This window comes from Acanthopagrus latus, chromosome 21, assembly GCF_904848185.1.
Source record: "Acanthopagrus latus isolate v.2019 chromosome 21, fAcaLat1.1, whole genome shotgun sequence".
Taxonomy (NCBI): Eukaryota; Metazoa; Chordata; class Actinopteri; order Spariformes; family Sparidae; genus Acanthopagrus; species Acanthopagrus latus.
The window spans coordinates 5,724,121-5,736,718 of NC_051059.1; the positions used below are offsets into that span (position 1 = coordinate 5,724,121).

Here is a 12,598-nt window from a genome sequence, read left to right on the forward strand (position 1 = left end):
CACACACACACACACACACACACGCACACAAACAGTATCTAGGCTGTGACTTTTCTTCTTGCTTGTCCTGGTCGGCCGGAAAACACTGATAGATCTCAAATCAAAATTGTATCAAAAGAAAAAAGCATATTGGTATTTTTGCAGGATAACATTGATTCCCCTTTAATTTACTGGCTCTGTTAGCAATGTTAGCACGTGCAAGGTGCCTTGTGGTGTACCTCAGGGTTTAATGTTAGACCCTCTCAGACTGATAAACTCTCTAGATTTGTTCAGCCAAACTTCAAAGCTCTTTCAACAATGTGTGCTAAGAAATACTGTAGATGTTTGTTGATGAACTTTTAATTCACACTGTTAATACAATTATACACAGTCACTATGCTCCACAGCTTTTTCTGCACAATAACCATGAAAGAATAAAAATATGCATGAATCCCCAAAATAAATGTATATGTTGAATCTATTTCTTCATGTTGCAAGTTTTCAGTTGTTTCAAGGTACACTTTTCAATTTGTTGTTGCAACAAGGCGAGGCTTGTTCTCAGGTTAGGGCTAGGCACAAATAACACTTGATGAGGCTGGGAGAACATGATGCTTAAAATGCTTAAAACACACTTTTTGGTTGCCATAAACACAGCTGTATATGACACATTTTGTAGAAATGTCAATGTGGTATGTAGCCTATGCCATGGAAAAACGTAAACATATCAGTGGGTTGCAGAAATGTTAACTGCCAACATTTTATCCTGGTGTCTGGGCTGAGATGTGTAGTTCTAAGCAGGATCAATTAATCAATCTAGGTAACAGTGCAGGAATAAAATTTTCCATTTTCCAGAGAAGGAGGAAAAGCCTTCACCAAATTCAGCCTTTCCTTCACAGGCTCTCTACTCATCCATTGGTTTGATTTAATCATACATCTGTAGCATACTGAAGATGAACAGATCTCCTTTTCGGAGTGCACTTTAAAATGCAGCTCAAGGTATCAGCTTCAGTGGTCATAGCTCTTACAAGACAACATTGGATTAGTGCACTGCTTTTCAAAAATCAAGGCTGTACTTTGGGTCTTTGTTGAAACTAGGTCAAATCAAGCAAACGGAATTACAATACATGTTTGTCCTCAGTTGGAGTTTCCACGCAAGCACACATTTGGTTGAAAATAGTTCAATGTTCAAAAATTCATTCGGTTTGTTCTCCTCTGGTTCCGCTGGTTTACTGTTGGCAGCTGACATTCACAGAGTTAAATAGCAGTTCATCTAAATTCATTAAATGTTTATGGGCGAAGCTTATGTCCCATCAGAGGGTTTAATGGGATGTGTGTTCTGTAGATATACCTTTAACGGTGATGTACACAGGAGGGTTCAGAGCAGCAGCACCGCAGCAGGACGGGTCCCTTCATTTGCAGCCTCGTCATGCTCTCTCAGCAGGCGGCAGGCACGCAGGGTAAGTCACAGAGGGTCTTATGGCTGAGCAGGATCTGGCAAGTGGGTACCATTTCATTTGGTTTGTGTTTTGTTTGTGACATACCGTTACTATAGAAACACTGCGGGAAATTGTGCCTCTTTCTCCACGCAGCTTATGGACCAGTGATTGAGTACCTGAACCAAGACAGGGAATAACGCTGTGAAATCAGCCCTACGGCGTGCATAAAGTGGATGCACATGAACAACTAACTCAGTCAAATTAAGAATATGTAACACCTTGATCAATCCTGAGACTACTAAGGTTTTACACCAGCCATCATTGTCCCCAAAAACACTGGTATACTGTCATTACCTCAGTGTTTCAGGTGGGATATACAGCCGTGGATAATAGGTTATTTTTATCCTAATTATGAGCCATTATAATCTCCCTGTACACTTGGTTCTGGGTGAACAAGAATAGTGCAGTATTTAATGAGGACAATGCTCGCTTGTGTAACACTTGGCCTTCATAACAATTGTCACAGGACATGTAAGAGCGTCTTGTTCTTCATCCTGGCCCCCCATGTTTCCCGCTCATGCCTGACTATATGCAACAGCTGTGCACAAGGTGAGCACAAATGTACTGATTTTCGGAGTTCGGAGGCAGAGCAACAGTCGGGGGGGGGGGGGGGGGGGGGTATGGGTGGAATGTGTATGACTGCAATAACATACACACACCAGCAATACATAACAAAATGAACATGTTTCATAAAGGGTTGACCTCCATCTAGTGGCAGCACTGATTCTGATTCTGCCTGAAACACATTTAGATTGATGACCTTGATTCCTTGCAACCTCAAGACGGCGGTGAAACTCAAAAAGCATTAGCATTTACAAAGTACAGTATTATAAACATCACTTGCAAACTTGATGAAGAAATGCTTAATCAATGGTTTATAAAGCATGTTACTGTTTGTTAAAGGTGTACTACATGAGAATTGAGCACCTTAAATTAATTTCCCCAACGCATATCACCAGATTACCTGCTAACTGCTGCTACCTTTTTATAAATCCCTGATTTTAGCTACTGTTAGCATGTTAGCTCAGTAAGCCGTGCAGCTAGCCAGACTACCAGGGGAGTGGTTGGTGTTGACACCGCTACCACAGGGGCTTTTATCCACTGGGGGAAAGAACATTTTAGGCCCAGAACTAGCAAGTTAGCATGCTAAATTCAGTAGCTATGTGTTCAACACAGTACAGAGACATCTTTGGCATTAATGTCAAGACTGTTATTTCTTTACATTCTGATGATAATAATTAATTATAGCTAGTTTAACAGTGAAATACTATTACAATACTTATAACAAGGTGTTACTCAATATTTTGTGAACACATAGTTTATTAAAAATAACAACCACAAATTGTATGACGTTAAATACCTTGGCGATACTACAGATGTACAGGGGCGTCATCAAATCATGGTGTACAGTAACACAAACAGCTTATAGAGACTTTCTGATTTTTTTTTCATTTACTTTTATTCTGCCTTCTACTTAATAAGACTGGTACAATCTTATGGTTTAACCACATTGGCCTGCATGTACTGTTGCACAACTTTGACTTAAATTCAATAAAGACAAATCCCCCTGGGGAACTGTTTAACAATAAAAGTGGAGAAAAGTAAAATATTCACAACTGCTATGACATTTTAAATGACAGTTTTTTCCCAGTTGGACAATGTAAACTAAATTAAAGCCATTTCCACACAAAGAAAAGTTTCATTTTAATTGGATGGAAGAAAAGAAAAAAGCCCTACTCACAGAGCATGACTAATGATCTAGTGGTATCTTGAGGAATCTTTTTCTCCTTGTTGCTCTAATTTTTCCCATGTCTTGAAAGTGAGACCAGGCCAAGACTGCAGCATAAAAAAATTGCAGACAAAATGAAAACAATTAACTGTATCAAAAACTTAAAGTGAATTTTAAACCAGCAATAGACAACTTTTCTGCTTTAGCTTTTCATTCTGAAGTAAATACTGTTTGCATTGTGTAATGGCCGCAGAAAAATGGCAACATAGAGAACTTGTTCCCTGTAAGCACTGCTTTCACCATGCCGTTCAGCCTGCTCACTGATTTTTTCCCCCCAAAAAATGAAGATAGGATAATGATGCAATAGACACGTGTCAGCCATTGCATGAATGAAACAGGAAATGGCATAGTTTTCCCTGGTTGCTATCCTCAGTTAATGCAGGAAAAAGAACCTCGTTGATGGAAGAGACAAACAGGGAGAGTGATCAAAACCAAGTGTAACAAGAGTAAATGGAAGGGGAAATCACATGACTGAGAGTGACAGTCTTGTGTCTGTTACCTCACTGATATGTGTTTCCTTTTACCATCATGTCTCAAGATGTCTCAAAACCAGCATCCTATCCACTAAATCTGCCTAATTTTACTTTAATATTATTGTTTAATCCCTCTTTTCTTAGCACTGAGAGCAGGGCTTCTGTTGCTTTGGATGGTAGCCATAGTAGTAGTTTTTTTTAATGGTGGTCCCATTGCTAATGCCGTCTTTGCGACAGCGGCGCCAACACATGGAGAGGCTTTGAAAAAGGCTAAAGTAAGCTATAAACAGGCGCAATCAACAAAGGAGTAATCCACCAGTTACTCTATTTAACAAATGTGGCCGCATGGAGCAGGCAACGTGAAGCCTTTCTTCCCATTTCTGTCCGTGCACTAGGAACAGACAGCAGATATACTGCAAAATGAGCTCTGTGTCACCGTATGAAAGACAGATGGAAGTTTGCCCAGAAAGCGTTATAAATAAATGTATACAGATTATTGAGCCAACTTCATCAAACCCGACATCGAATCAAAGCTCATTGAGCACAAAGTGTGCATTTCTAACACTGCTGTCGTCTCTTATCTGAACCTCTGTGGGGACACAGCAACCGAGTGTTTTGGTTTTTTTTTCACTTAAATATTGTGCGACTAGTATTAAAAAAAATCATTATCATCCTACAATGACAGCACTATGCTTATGAAAGTCAGTAATTCACAGTCACGCAGAGGCGTTACATGGCACCACAAAGGAACACCGAGCTTTAGAAATTTTTTATTTTCCCAAATTCACAAACAAGAAAATTGCCTTTCCACACATGAAGGTAAGGCCAAGATATTAATAAGAGTTCCGGGCTGGTTGAATCCACAGCTGTTTTGGTCGTCTCATTAGCCCGTTCAATTTACAATTCCTCACATGTCGTGTGACTCACAATGAGAACAGACAGTCCAAGCATGAAATGTAGAACTGTTCCCTTTCAGACCTCATTTATGAACTCTTTCTAATAGTTTCTGTCTTCATTTGCTCGCTTCTTGCTCAGGATAAGGACGTCTGAACGCAACTGCGCTCGTGCAGTGTGAATCACGTGTTTTCAGCCAAACAGACTGTATTCACGCCTAAATGTGTTAATAAGCCATCTCATTATTTAGTTATGGAATAAACACAGCAGTCTGGTTTCTACTGAAATAGCAAAAAAAAAAAAAAAAAAAAAATGAAAAAGCAGCTCTGTCAGTCCAATGGGCTTTCCATGCAGACAGGATTTACCATGTCGCATTTCTTATTCATTCACATTGGCCTTATTATTTCGCAACAGCCAGAGGCAACAACAGCAATTTGGAACTTAACAATTCCCCCCATATTGTCCAGGTCCATTTTTGACAAAGGTCAGCGTTGTCAGCAGTGCAGGTTCAAATACAAATAATTACACACTTTAGATATGAGGACTTCTGAGCAGGGCCGTGGCCAGGGTTTTATGTCATGATTCGATGACACAAAATCCTCACCCCCATGCCGGTGGAAAGGCAGGTGATGGATCGTGGTCCACAGAACATTTCTGGGGCTTTCACACCAAAACATCGTCACAGCATTCTCAAAAACAACTGAAGGAGATGGGGACTTGTTTTTAAATGTAACGAGAAAAAAAACAATATGTGAAATGGCACCATACAGCTAATCCGGCATAACACAAGTCTCAGGCCCCGAGATTCAAAACTGATCTGAAAAGATGTTATTTACACCCTTTTTTAAAACCAAAATCTTAACGCAACTGCTAAGCTAAAATTGTTAGAGCCCATCTGAAGTGGGTGCACGAGCTTGACCATGCATTGAAGGTGTAAATAACAACCATTTTCAATCAATTTTGGATTTTGGGGCTTTGGGAGACTTGTATTACACTGATTGAGCTGTATCCGGCAATTAAAGTCTCTTTTTTTCTTTTCTTTTCCTATTGTTTGAAAACAAATCCTCATCTGCTTTAGTTGTTTCACAGAACTACACAATTCCAGCCGACTTTCCACTGGCATGCGGGCGCGTAGAAAACAACTGCTTCAGATCGCAAGTGAGTTTGTTTGCGATGGCAAATTAGGGTTAAATTTCTCCCTATTTGTTTGTCTGAAAGATTTTAGTGTCAGAACGGAATACATGTGGCTTGGTAAAAATGGATTACTTTGGTGTGAAAGAATCAGTTCGGAATCTAGTTCTTAAAGGGGCGGGCCAGTGGCGACAGATACAGGAAATGACTCTTTAGTGACTCATCTTGTTTGTGTACTGTCTTTATCCATCAGCTACCTAACTAGCGCTAACGTCACACACAGTTAGCAACTATCCTCCAGCTACATAGCCAGCTATTTCCCTCAGGAGCCGGTGGAGACCGCAACACAGCTAAAAGGAGAGTTGACAATAACAAACACCACTCCTAATGAATGCTAATGTTGCTGCACAACTGCTGGATGTGTTATTCACTCACACGTCCTCTATATCAAATGAAAAAAACACAGGTCACTTGTGTTCGCTTGTTTCTGCTGCCCCCAAGTGGGCAAAAAATATATTATTACAGGTTTAATTCAAACAACAAACACGTGGCCCCTATTTTCCCCATAATTAGTACAGATGGTTAAGTATTTCCTTTCATTGAGTATTATTGGTAGATAATGGACCTTTAAAGACAGAGCGGTACCATTTCCCACATAAAAATCCAGTGGAGAAAAAATGAATCATATATGTATTTAATTTGAAACGCACTCAGTTTCAAAAGAGTGAAACTCAGCCTGAAAAGTACCATGTGTACGTTTTGAACTGCAGCGTGTAAACTCCACCAGGTCGTTTAAATCCCGGAATTCCATAAGACGAGACAGAGGACTCAACCTCAGGGTCCCTTGGTGGTAGTGACGATGCTGCTTTTGACCAAATGAAAATAGAAGACCACATGAGTATGGTACAAATGCATATTACATGATCAGCAGCCTATGCCAAAAGCAGCAGGCAAAACACATCATACATTTCTTTAAAGGTCATTTTGAAAAAAAAAGAACTTAAAGGAAAGCCTGTGCTGTGTGCAGCAAACTAAAATTACATTCAATTACAATGTGTAACAACAAGCATTGGCCTGACTAAGCTATGTCCTGGGAATCCCTGTTGTGGAAAATGACAGCATTGTTCTGCAGGTCACATACACAGTGCGGCTGTCGGAGACAGAAAGAAAAATGAGTACGATAATCGCTCAAACATGCCCCTGATAATGGTGTTTATTTTGACCGAGTGTGTAATAGAACAGTGACAGATATTTTAACGGGGGCTTACATTGATTCTTGCTTTCTCGGGATCCCTCTCCAGGAACGGATATGAAGGACCTGTAAAGCCACGGAGATGTTATATTCAGTGTGTGTGAAATATTTCATAGACCTGTAGAGAAGGTAAGAGTTGGGATTCTGCACAGATTTAATGTTGAATATTATAAGAAAGGAGAAAGTTTCCTCACCGTGGCGTCTCCACAGCTGCCACGCCAGTATGGCCATGCCCACCAGGAGGATTAAGGAGGCGCACGGGAGCAAAGACACCATGATGTGGCTGAAACACAGACACAAACACACAGTGGTCTGATCACAGGGGCCAGCTTCAGTAGCAGCGCCTGATCATGCTGCATCTGTTCTTCCATAGTAACATGACAGCCGAGATGATGACAGATTGATACTCCTGGGCAAGACTGATATGATCGTTATCTGCGCTTGACTGAGCTGAACTTGAGTGAACTCCCTCATGATGCCAGAGATGAGCCTCCATAATGGTTAATAGTGTGAAAGGCATCACCTCAAACATGGGGGTGTGGTAAAGGATCGGCACTTCGAAATTTTATGTGTAAATGTGGATTTAAATATGGTCGATGTGTCCCTGGAGGAGTCCTATCCATGGGCGTATGATGAGAACTGGATACAGCTTCAGAGGTGGAGCCCTGCTCATTCCTCTGAAAAGCTGCATGGTGGCGCTTGAAGCCTGTCACTACCTGATGAGGGTGGCATCCTTACACACACACACACACACACACAGAACTTCAGTAAAACAAGAAGTTTGTTAAGTCAGTTGATGATTACGATGATTTTTGCTGGTGATTATTTCTGACGGTGGGGCATGGGCGCCTGTTGTAGTGGCCTTCTCAGTTCTGTTCTATTCAAAGGGGCTTTATTGACATGGACATTAAAGGTGCAGTATGTAAGAATTGGCCGGCCCGTTGAACTCATACTCCCAACAAAGGGCAGCAGCATACAACCAGGGTAACTGCTAACTGTTGCTAACTGTTGTTTGTCATAGCTCAGTTAGCTTCGCAAGCAAACTAGGCTACCGCAGGGGTGTTTGTGTTTTACAAGCACAGAAGCTTTGGACCACTGGGAGAAAGAGGTTTTTCAGGCCCAGGGCTAGCTGGTTAGCATGCTAACTTCACTTATCGTCTCAGCAACGACATTAAGTCAAAACTGTTATTTCTTCACAGTCTGCTGATATTTTTTCAAAGTCAACAAGGCATATAATTACATTTTTTCCAGAACACATTAATGAATAAAATGCTATGCTGCATCAGGCAATTGCACATCATAAATGATCATTAGCACTGAAAATTCAGTTAGGTTAATGGTTATCATCAACTAACCTAACAAAGTTTCCAGTTTTACTGCAGTTTTGCAGGTGGCATGTCCTCGTGGTGTTGCCATACCGAGCTGTCCGAGATTGAACAGGTAGTGACGAAGCCAAAAAAAGTTTGACTTTCTGGTCACAAGAGAGACCTTTCACACTGTGGGGCCCCTGGATTGTGCTCACTGGAAGCTTCTGCCAAGCTAACTTCCTCACTTGAACGGGGAGAAAATCGTTTAATCTTGCGGCTCGTCCAGACCTCCCAAATGTTGTAGGACTGGATGGAACAAATTGTGACAGTGAAACGAGACATTTCACGGGGGGGGGGGGGAGTGATGCTGAAAAAAATGATCTACCGTTTTACAGCCACTTCTATCAAAGCGAAAGCTTATGGGAGAAAGTCTTTTTGGGCTCCTGTGCAAAATGTGAGGTTGTAATTACATGGCTGAGTCACTGTGTAGTATTAGCTTCAAAGCCTGGTGCTCTCTTGCTGAGGGCTTGGTTTCATTTGAAAGCAGTCTCCGTAAGGTGCGAATGATGCAACTATCACTGTTAGCTTTTTCAGATCAGATTAACATTAAATACTTTGAAGGAAACGCTAAAAAGCACACTAATGACAAAGTGCCATACATTTACCTGTGACCGTTCCAGGACTGCTGGGTGATGGATTTGGCTGGATGCAGGCGTACAGCAGACTGACTCGGTGTAAGTGTCACAGACACTGCTGGTGAAGATAAAGATGTTACACACAGAGCTGTGAAATGATGTACTGCCATAAGCAAAAGAGTGTTTGCGACTCGTGATAATCGATACCTCGGAGACCTCGGAGTCCTGCCATCTGTCACAAACACATATCGATCTTTAAAGCTGCAATTCTCATTTCATCGGCTGAAAAACTGACGTGGGGAAAAGGCCACAGAGTCGACAAAACTGTGCCTGTTTTTATAACCGCAAATGCCTGATGTTAATGGTCTTCAATACCATTCAGGAGCTCAACTCCCCACAATGCACTGATTGGTCTGCTCGGATCAACAGATTTCCAATTTTCCGGACTGAAGTCTCATCCAAAAACTTTCAGTACAATAAAAAAAAAAACAAGTTTGGTCTTGTGATGGAAAAATTCCTTTTCATTATGGGTTGATGAATTTTGAACTATTTTGTTGAATATGATTTCTTATGCAAATGTATGAACACCTAACCTCTGCCCTATATGATTGTAATAGAGTCACGAACCAGCCAAAACTCATGCATCATGAAGTTTTAACTTTATGTCTTGTGTGGATGAGAAGCCTGTCTGATTGGGATAGCTGTATGTACGTATGTGTGTAGCTTAATCACTGCTGGCACTGAGAGTGCTTGTCTCTTCCCCTGACCTTGTTGATATCTGTGTATAAACTGTGAACACTCCTTTACTCTGGGCTCATTCACTCGGCTCATGAATTTGACTGTGTGGTGAGTCCATCTGCAGATGGTTGGATTAAACTTACTGAAAAGACAGATCTGACTTTACTCTTTTATTGACAGAAATTTCCACCACAGTCTCATTCCCAGGTCATCAGATACACGCACCCTAACCCTAACCCTAAGCCTATGCACATACACATAGAGGAGGTTGAATGCACAGATCATTGAAAAACGATATGCACTCAGAGCACGGATTGAGGCGGTCACGGAGCTTGCTGTGGCATGCACCACTACATCCTGGAAAATCACATCCGCCGGGACCGAATACCAAGTTTTTAGGGAGTCCCCCCTCTGCCACAGAGCCTGCCATGTTGCCCCACCAGGTTTCCACAGAGGCCCAGAATGGAGAGATTGTACACTGGCTCTAGAGTGTCAAAAATCCCAATAACAATAACCATATAATCATTCCACCATTGTCCATAATGCATTCTAAACATTAGTATAATGTATGTTAGTGTATGTTGAGGAGAAAAAGGTTTATTTGCTATTTTTGCAGTGACTTTTTGCAGCTGTAATAAAGCATCATAAATACCACTGACTCTTTATAACTTTGATTATACAGAGCTATAGTTGCGTTTTAAAGGGGCACTCTGTAGTTTTTGGCGGAGAATTTCTAACTATTTTGATATTCTTTAATACATTCGCATATCTTCCCCACAACTACATAACGTAACACATTATAAGTATGTTTATAGGTTAAAATGTGTCTTCATATGCAGTGTTACCAAATCTTGTTCATGCAGCTTGAGCGATACATTAATGAACGACTGGCTCGATGAACATGACTGTCTAGATCCCCACTGAATGCAAAGAGGGAAAACACCGTGATATCAGTTTTTAAGTAATCATACAGGGAACCTACTGGTCGTGGGTCGAGGCGTGACCACCACGCTCACGGCTATCCTCTGTTGTCCTGCGTAACACCAGTACCAGCCGCTGTCTCTCAGCTGCAGCTTCTTTAAGGTTATCGTGAAAGTCCTAGTTCTGTCATCGCTGATGGCCACTGAAGTGTCTTCGTAGCTCCCTTCAGAACCCGTCAGCAGGCAGGAGCTCGAGTTTCCACTTCGACACCACTTCTTCTCGCTTTCTCTGTTGACAGGCAGTCACAGGGGAGTCAGTGAGGGCTGACTGTCCGTCAGAGTTTTAGCTCGAGTTGTAAATCTCGAAACAAACAACCATGTGTCTCGGGGCTGCCGCTCTATAAACGCTCGTTTCTATAAATGAGGGCTCAACGTGATCTGATGGTGAATGCAAACTGACACAAGTGTGATGGGGTGAATGGGAAACTCAAATACCTGTATCTCTCACTGTAGAGGCATTCCACTGTCACGCTACTCCCTTCTTCCCCGCTCACCTGACTGCTACCCACTGACAGACCTGCAGGAGAGGAATCATTTGTGGTGCGTGACAATGTTTGTCCTTCGACCGTCTATCAGTTGAAAATCAGTCCGTGACTCACCGTGGATGACCTTGATGTGAGTGTGAGTGACAACATCGGCTGACCACATTCCGCCTATCTCCACGCCGCACATGTACCACCCAGAGTCCACCTCCTTCAGGTTGTTCATGGTCACACTGAACAAAAGCTGGTCCTCGTGATCAGAGATGCTGACTTTGTCCTCAGCCGGACTGGCCGAACGGGGGCCGTCTGTCCGAGCCAGGCTGGTGCAGAACTCCCTCGTTTTCCCAAGACACCAGTATTTTACATGGCCGGCATACTGAGGCTCATAGTGACACGGGACTGTGAGGGATTGACCCTCCAGGACCACGTGCTCTCGGCCGGAGGTCGCCTCGCAGAGGACGGCTGATGGAGCGAAGAAGACTTAACGTTGAACACTGGCCTGAACTTTATACATGCTGCAGTCAGAACAGCACAGTCGCTCACAGTGGAAGCAATAAAGGGGACGAGGGGAGGGTGGCCTTGAGCAATACTTGTACCACATTTAGGTTTCAGTTTCCTTTGTGGCAAAACACTTCTCCTACTTCAACTTCCCTCTCCATATTTTCTAATTCCAAAATAGGATTATTCCTCTATAGTGGAGATTTGTGGGGACAAATATAACAGGCCTCTGGAGACTTGACAAAATAAACATCACGCATACTCTTGCCAAGGGGCAAACAAACCAGAAGCTTGGAAGAATTTGAAAGCAAAACACAAAAGCCTCCCGCTGAAAGTGGTCCGCCTGTTTTCAACAGATGATTAATACAGAAAAGTAATAAAATAGTAAAGAGAAGTGGATTGTAAATAACATCTCACACTGTAGTGCCGCTATTTAACAGGAGAATAAAGCGAGGGGGCTTCAGAGCAGACATTCATCAGCCAAAAGAACTCAATTTTTTCATCAATTATCCAACAGCCTCTGCAACACATATCAAATAAATAACCTCAGTGTTCACAGTAATTACCTGGGATCCATGGTAACAGGCCGAGGGCAAGTACGAAGAGCTTCGGCATGTTTCACCGACAGTGTGAGGTTCACCAAGCAAATGTTCTCCCTTGTGTAAACACAGACTGCAGATTCCGCAAGGCCAGCTTCCCCTCGGTCACGTGACCATAAGTTGGTTCCAGATGTTCCAGATGTTAACCGCATAGATGCCGGTCAGGAATACTTCTAGCAAATACCTAACCATCTCAGAAATACGTGGATCTGCCGCGAACAAGCCACTTCCATATTTTTCCATAACTTAAAAAGTGTCATGGGTTGTTCTTTTTTTTTTTTTTTTTTTTCTCAGTCTTGGTGCTAATTATTCACATCCTGCTGATGACTCAGTGTTTTCAACAAA

The 12,598-nt window shown here is 42.1% G+C and overlaps 1 protein-coding gene across 2 annotated transcripts; it reads right to left on the bottom strand.

The window, feature by feature from the left end:
* Nucleotides 1–4,492: 4,492 nt before the first annotated feature.
* Nucleotides 4,493–12,373, bottom strand: pigr (polymeric immunoglobulin receptor). Of its 2 annotated transcripts, none has more exons than XM_037085062.1 (8): nt 12,221–12,373; nt 11,274–11,618; nt 11,110–11,191; nt 10,677–10,903; nt 8,987–9,074; nt 7,209–7,297; nt 7,031–7,080; nt 4,493–6,912 (listed from the first exon to the last, which is right to left on the bottom strand). In XM_037085062.1, the coding sequence occupies exons 1-8, from the start codon at nt 12,267–12,269 to the stop codon at nt 6,841–6,843; spliced, it is 1,002 nt and encodes a 333-aa protein (XP_036940957.1). In that variant the 5' UTR covers nt 12,270–12,373; the 3' UTR covers nt 4,493–6,840. The 2 variants fall into 2 exon arrangements, with proteins under 2 accessions (XP_036940957.1, XP_036940959.1); XM_037085064.1 differs by having other exon boundaries at nt 6,821–6,912; nt 8,987–9,071.
* Nucleotides 12,374–12,598: the final 225 nt, after the last annotated feature.

Excerpts from the sequence above, each read along its gene's own strand:
- pigr (XM_037085062.1), bottom strand. The coding sequence starts at position 12,269 with ATGCCGAAGCTCTTCGTACTTGCCCTCGGCCTGTTACCATGGATCCCA. Across the intron at positions 9,075-10,676 it reads CACGCCTCGACCCACGACCA|CAGTGTCTGTGACACTTACA; the intron begins GTAGGTTCCCTG and ends TATCTTCACCAG. Across the intron at positions 6,913-7,030 it reads CCGAGAAAGCAAGAATCAAT|CCGCACTGTGTATGTGACCT; the intron begins GTAAGCCCCCGT and ends TGTCTCCGACAG.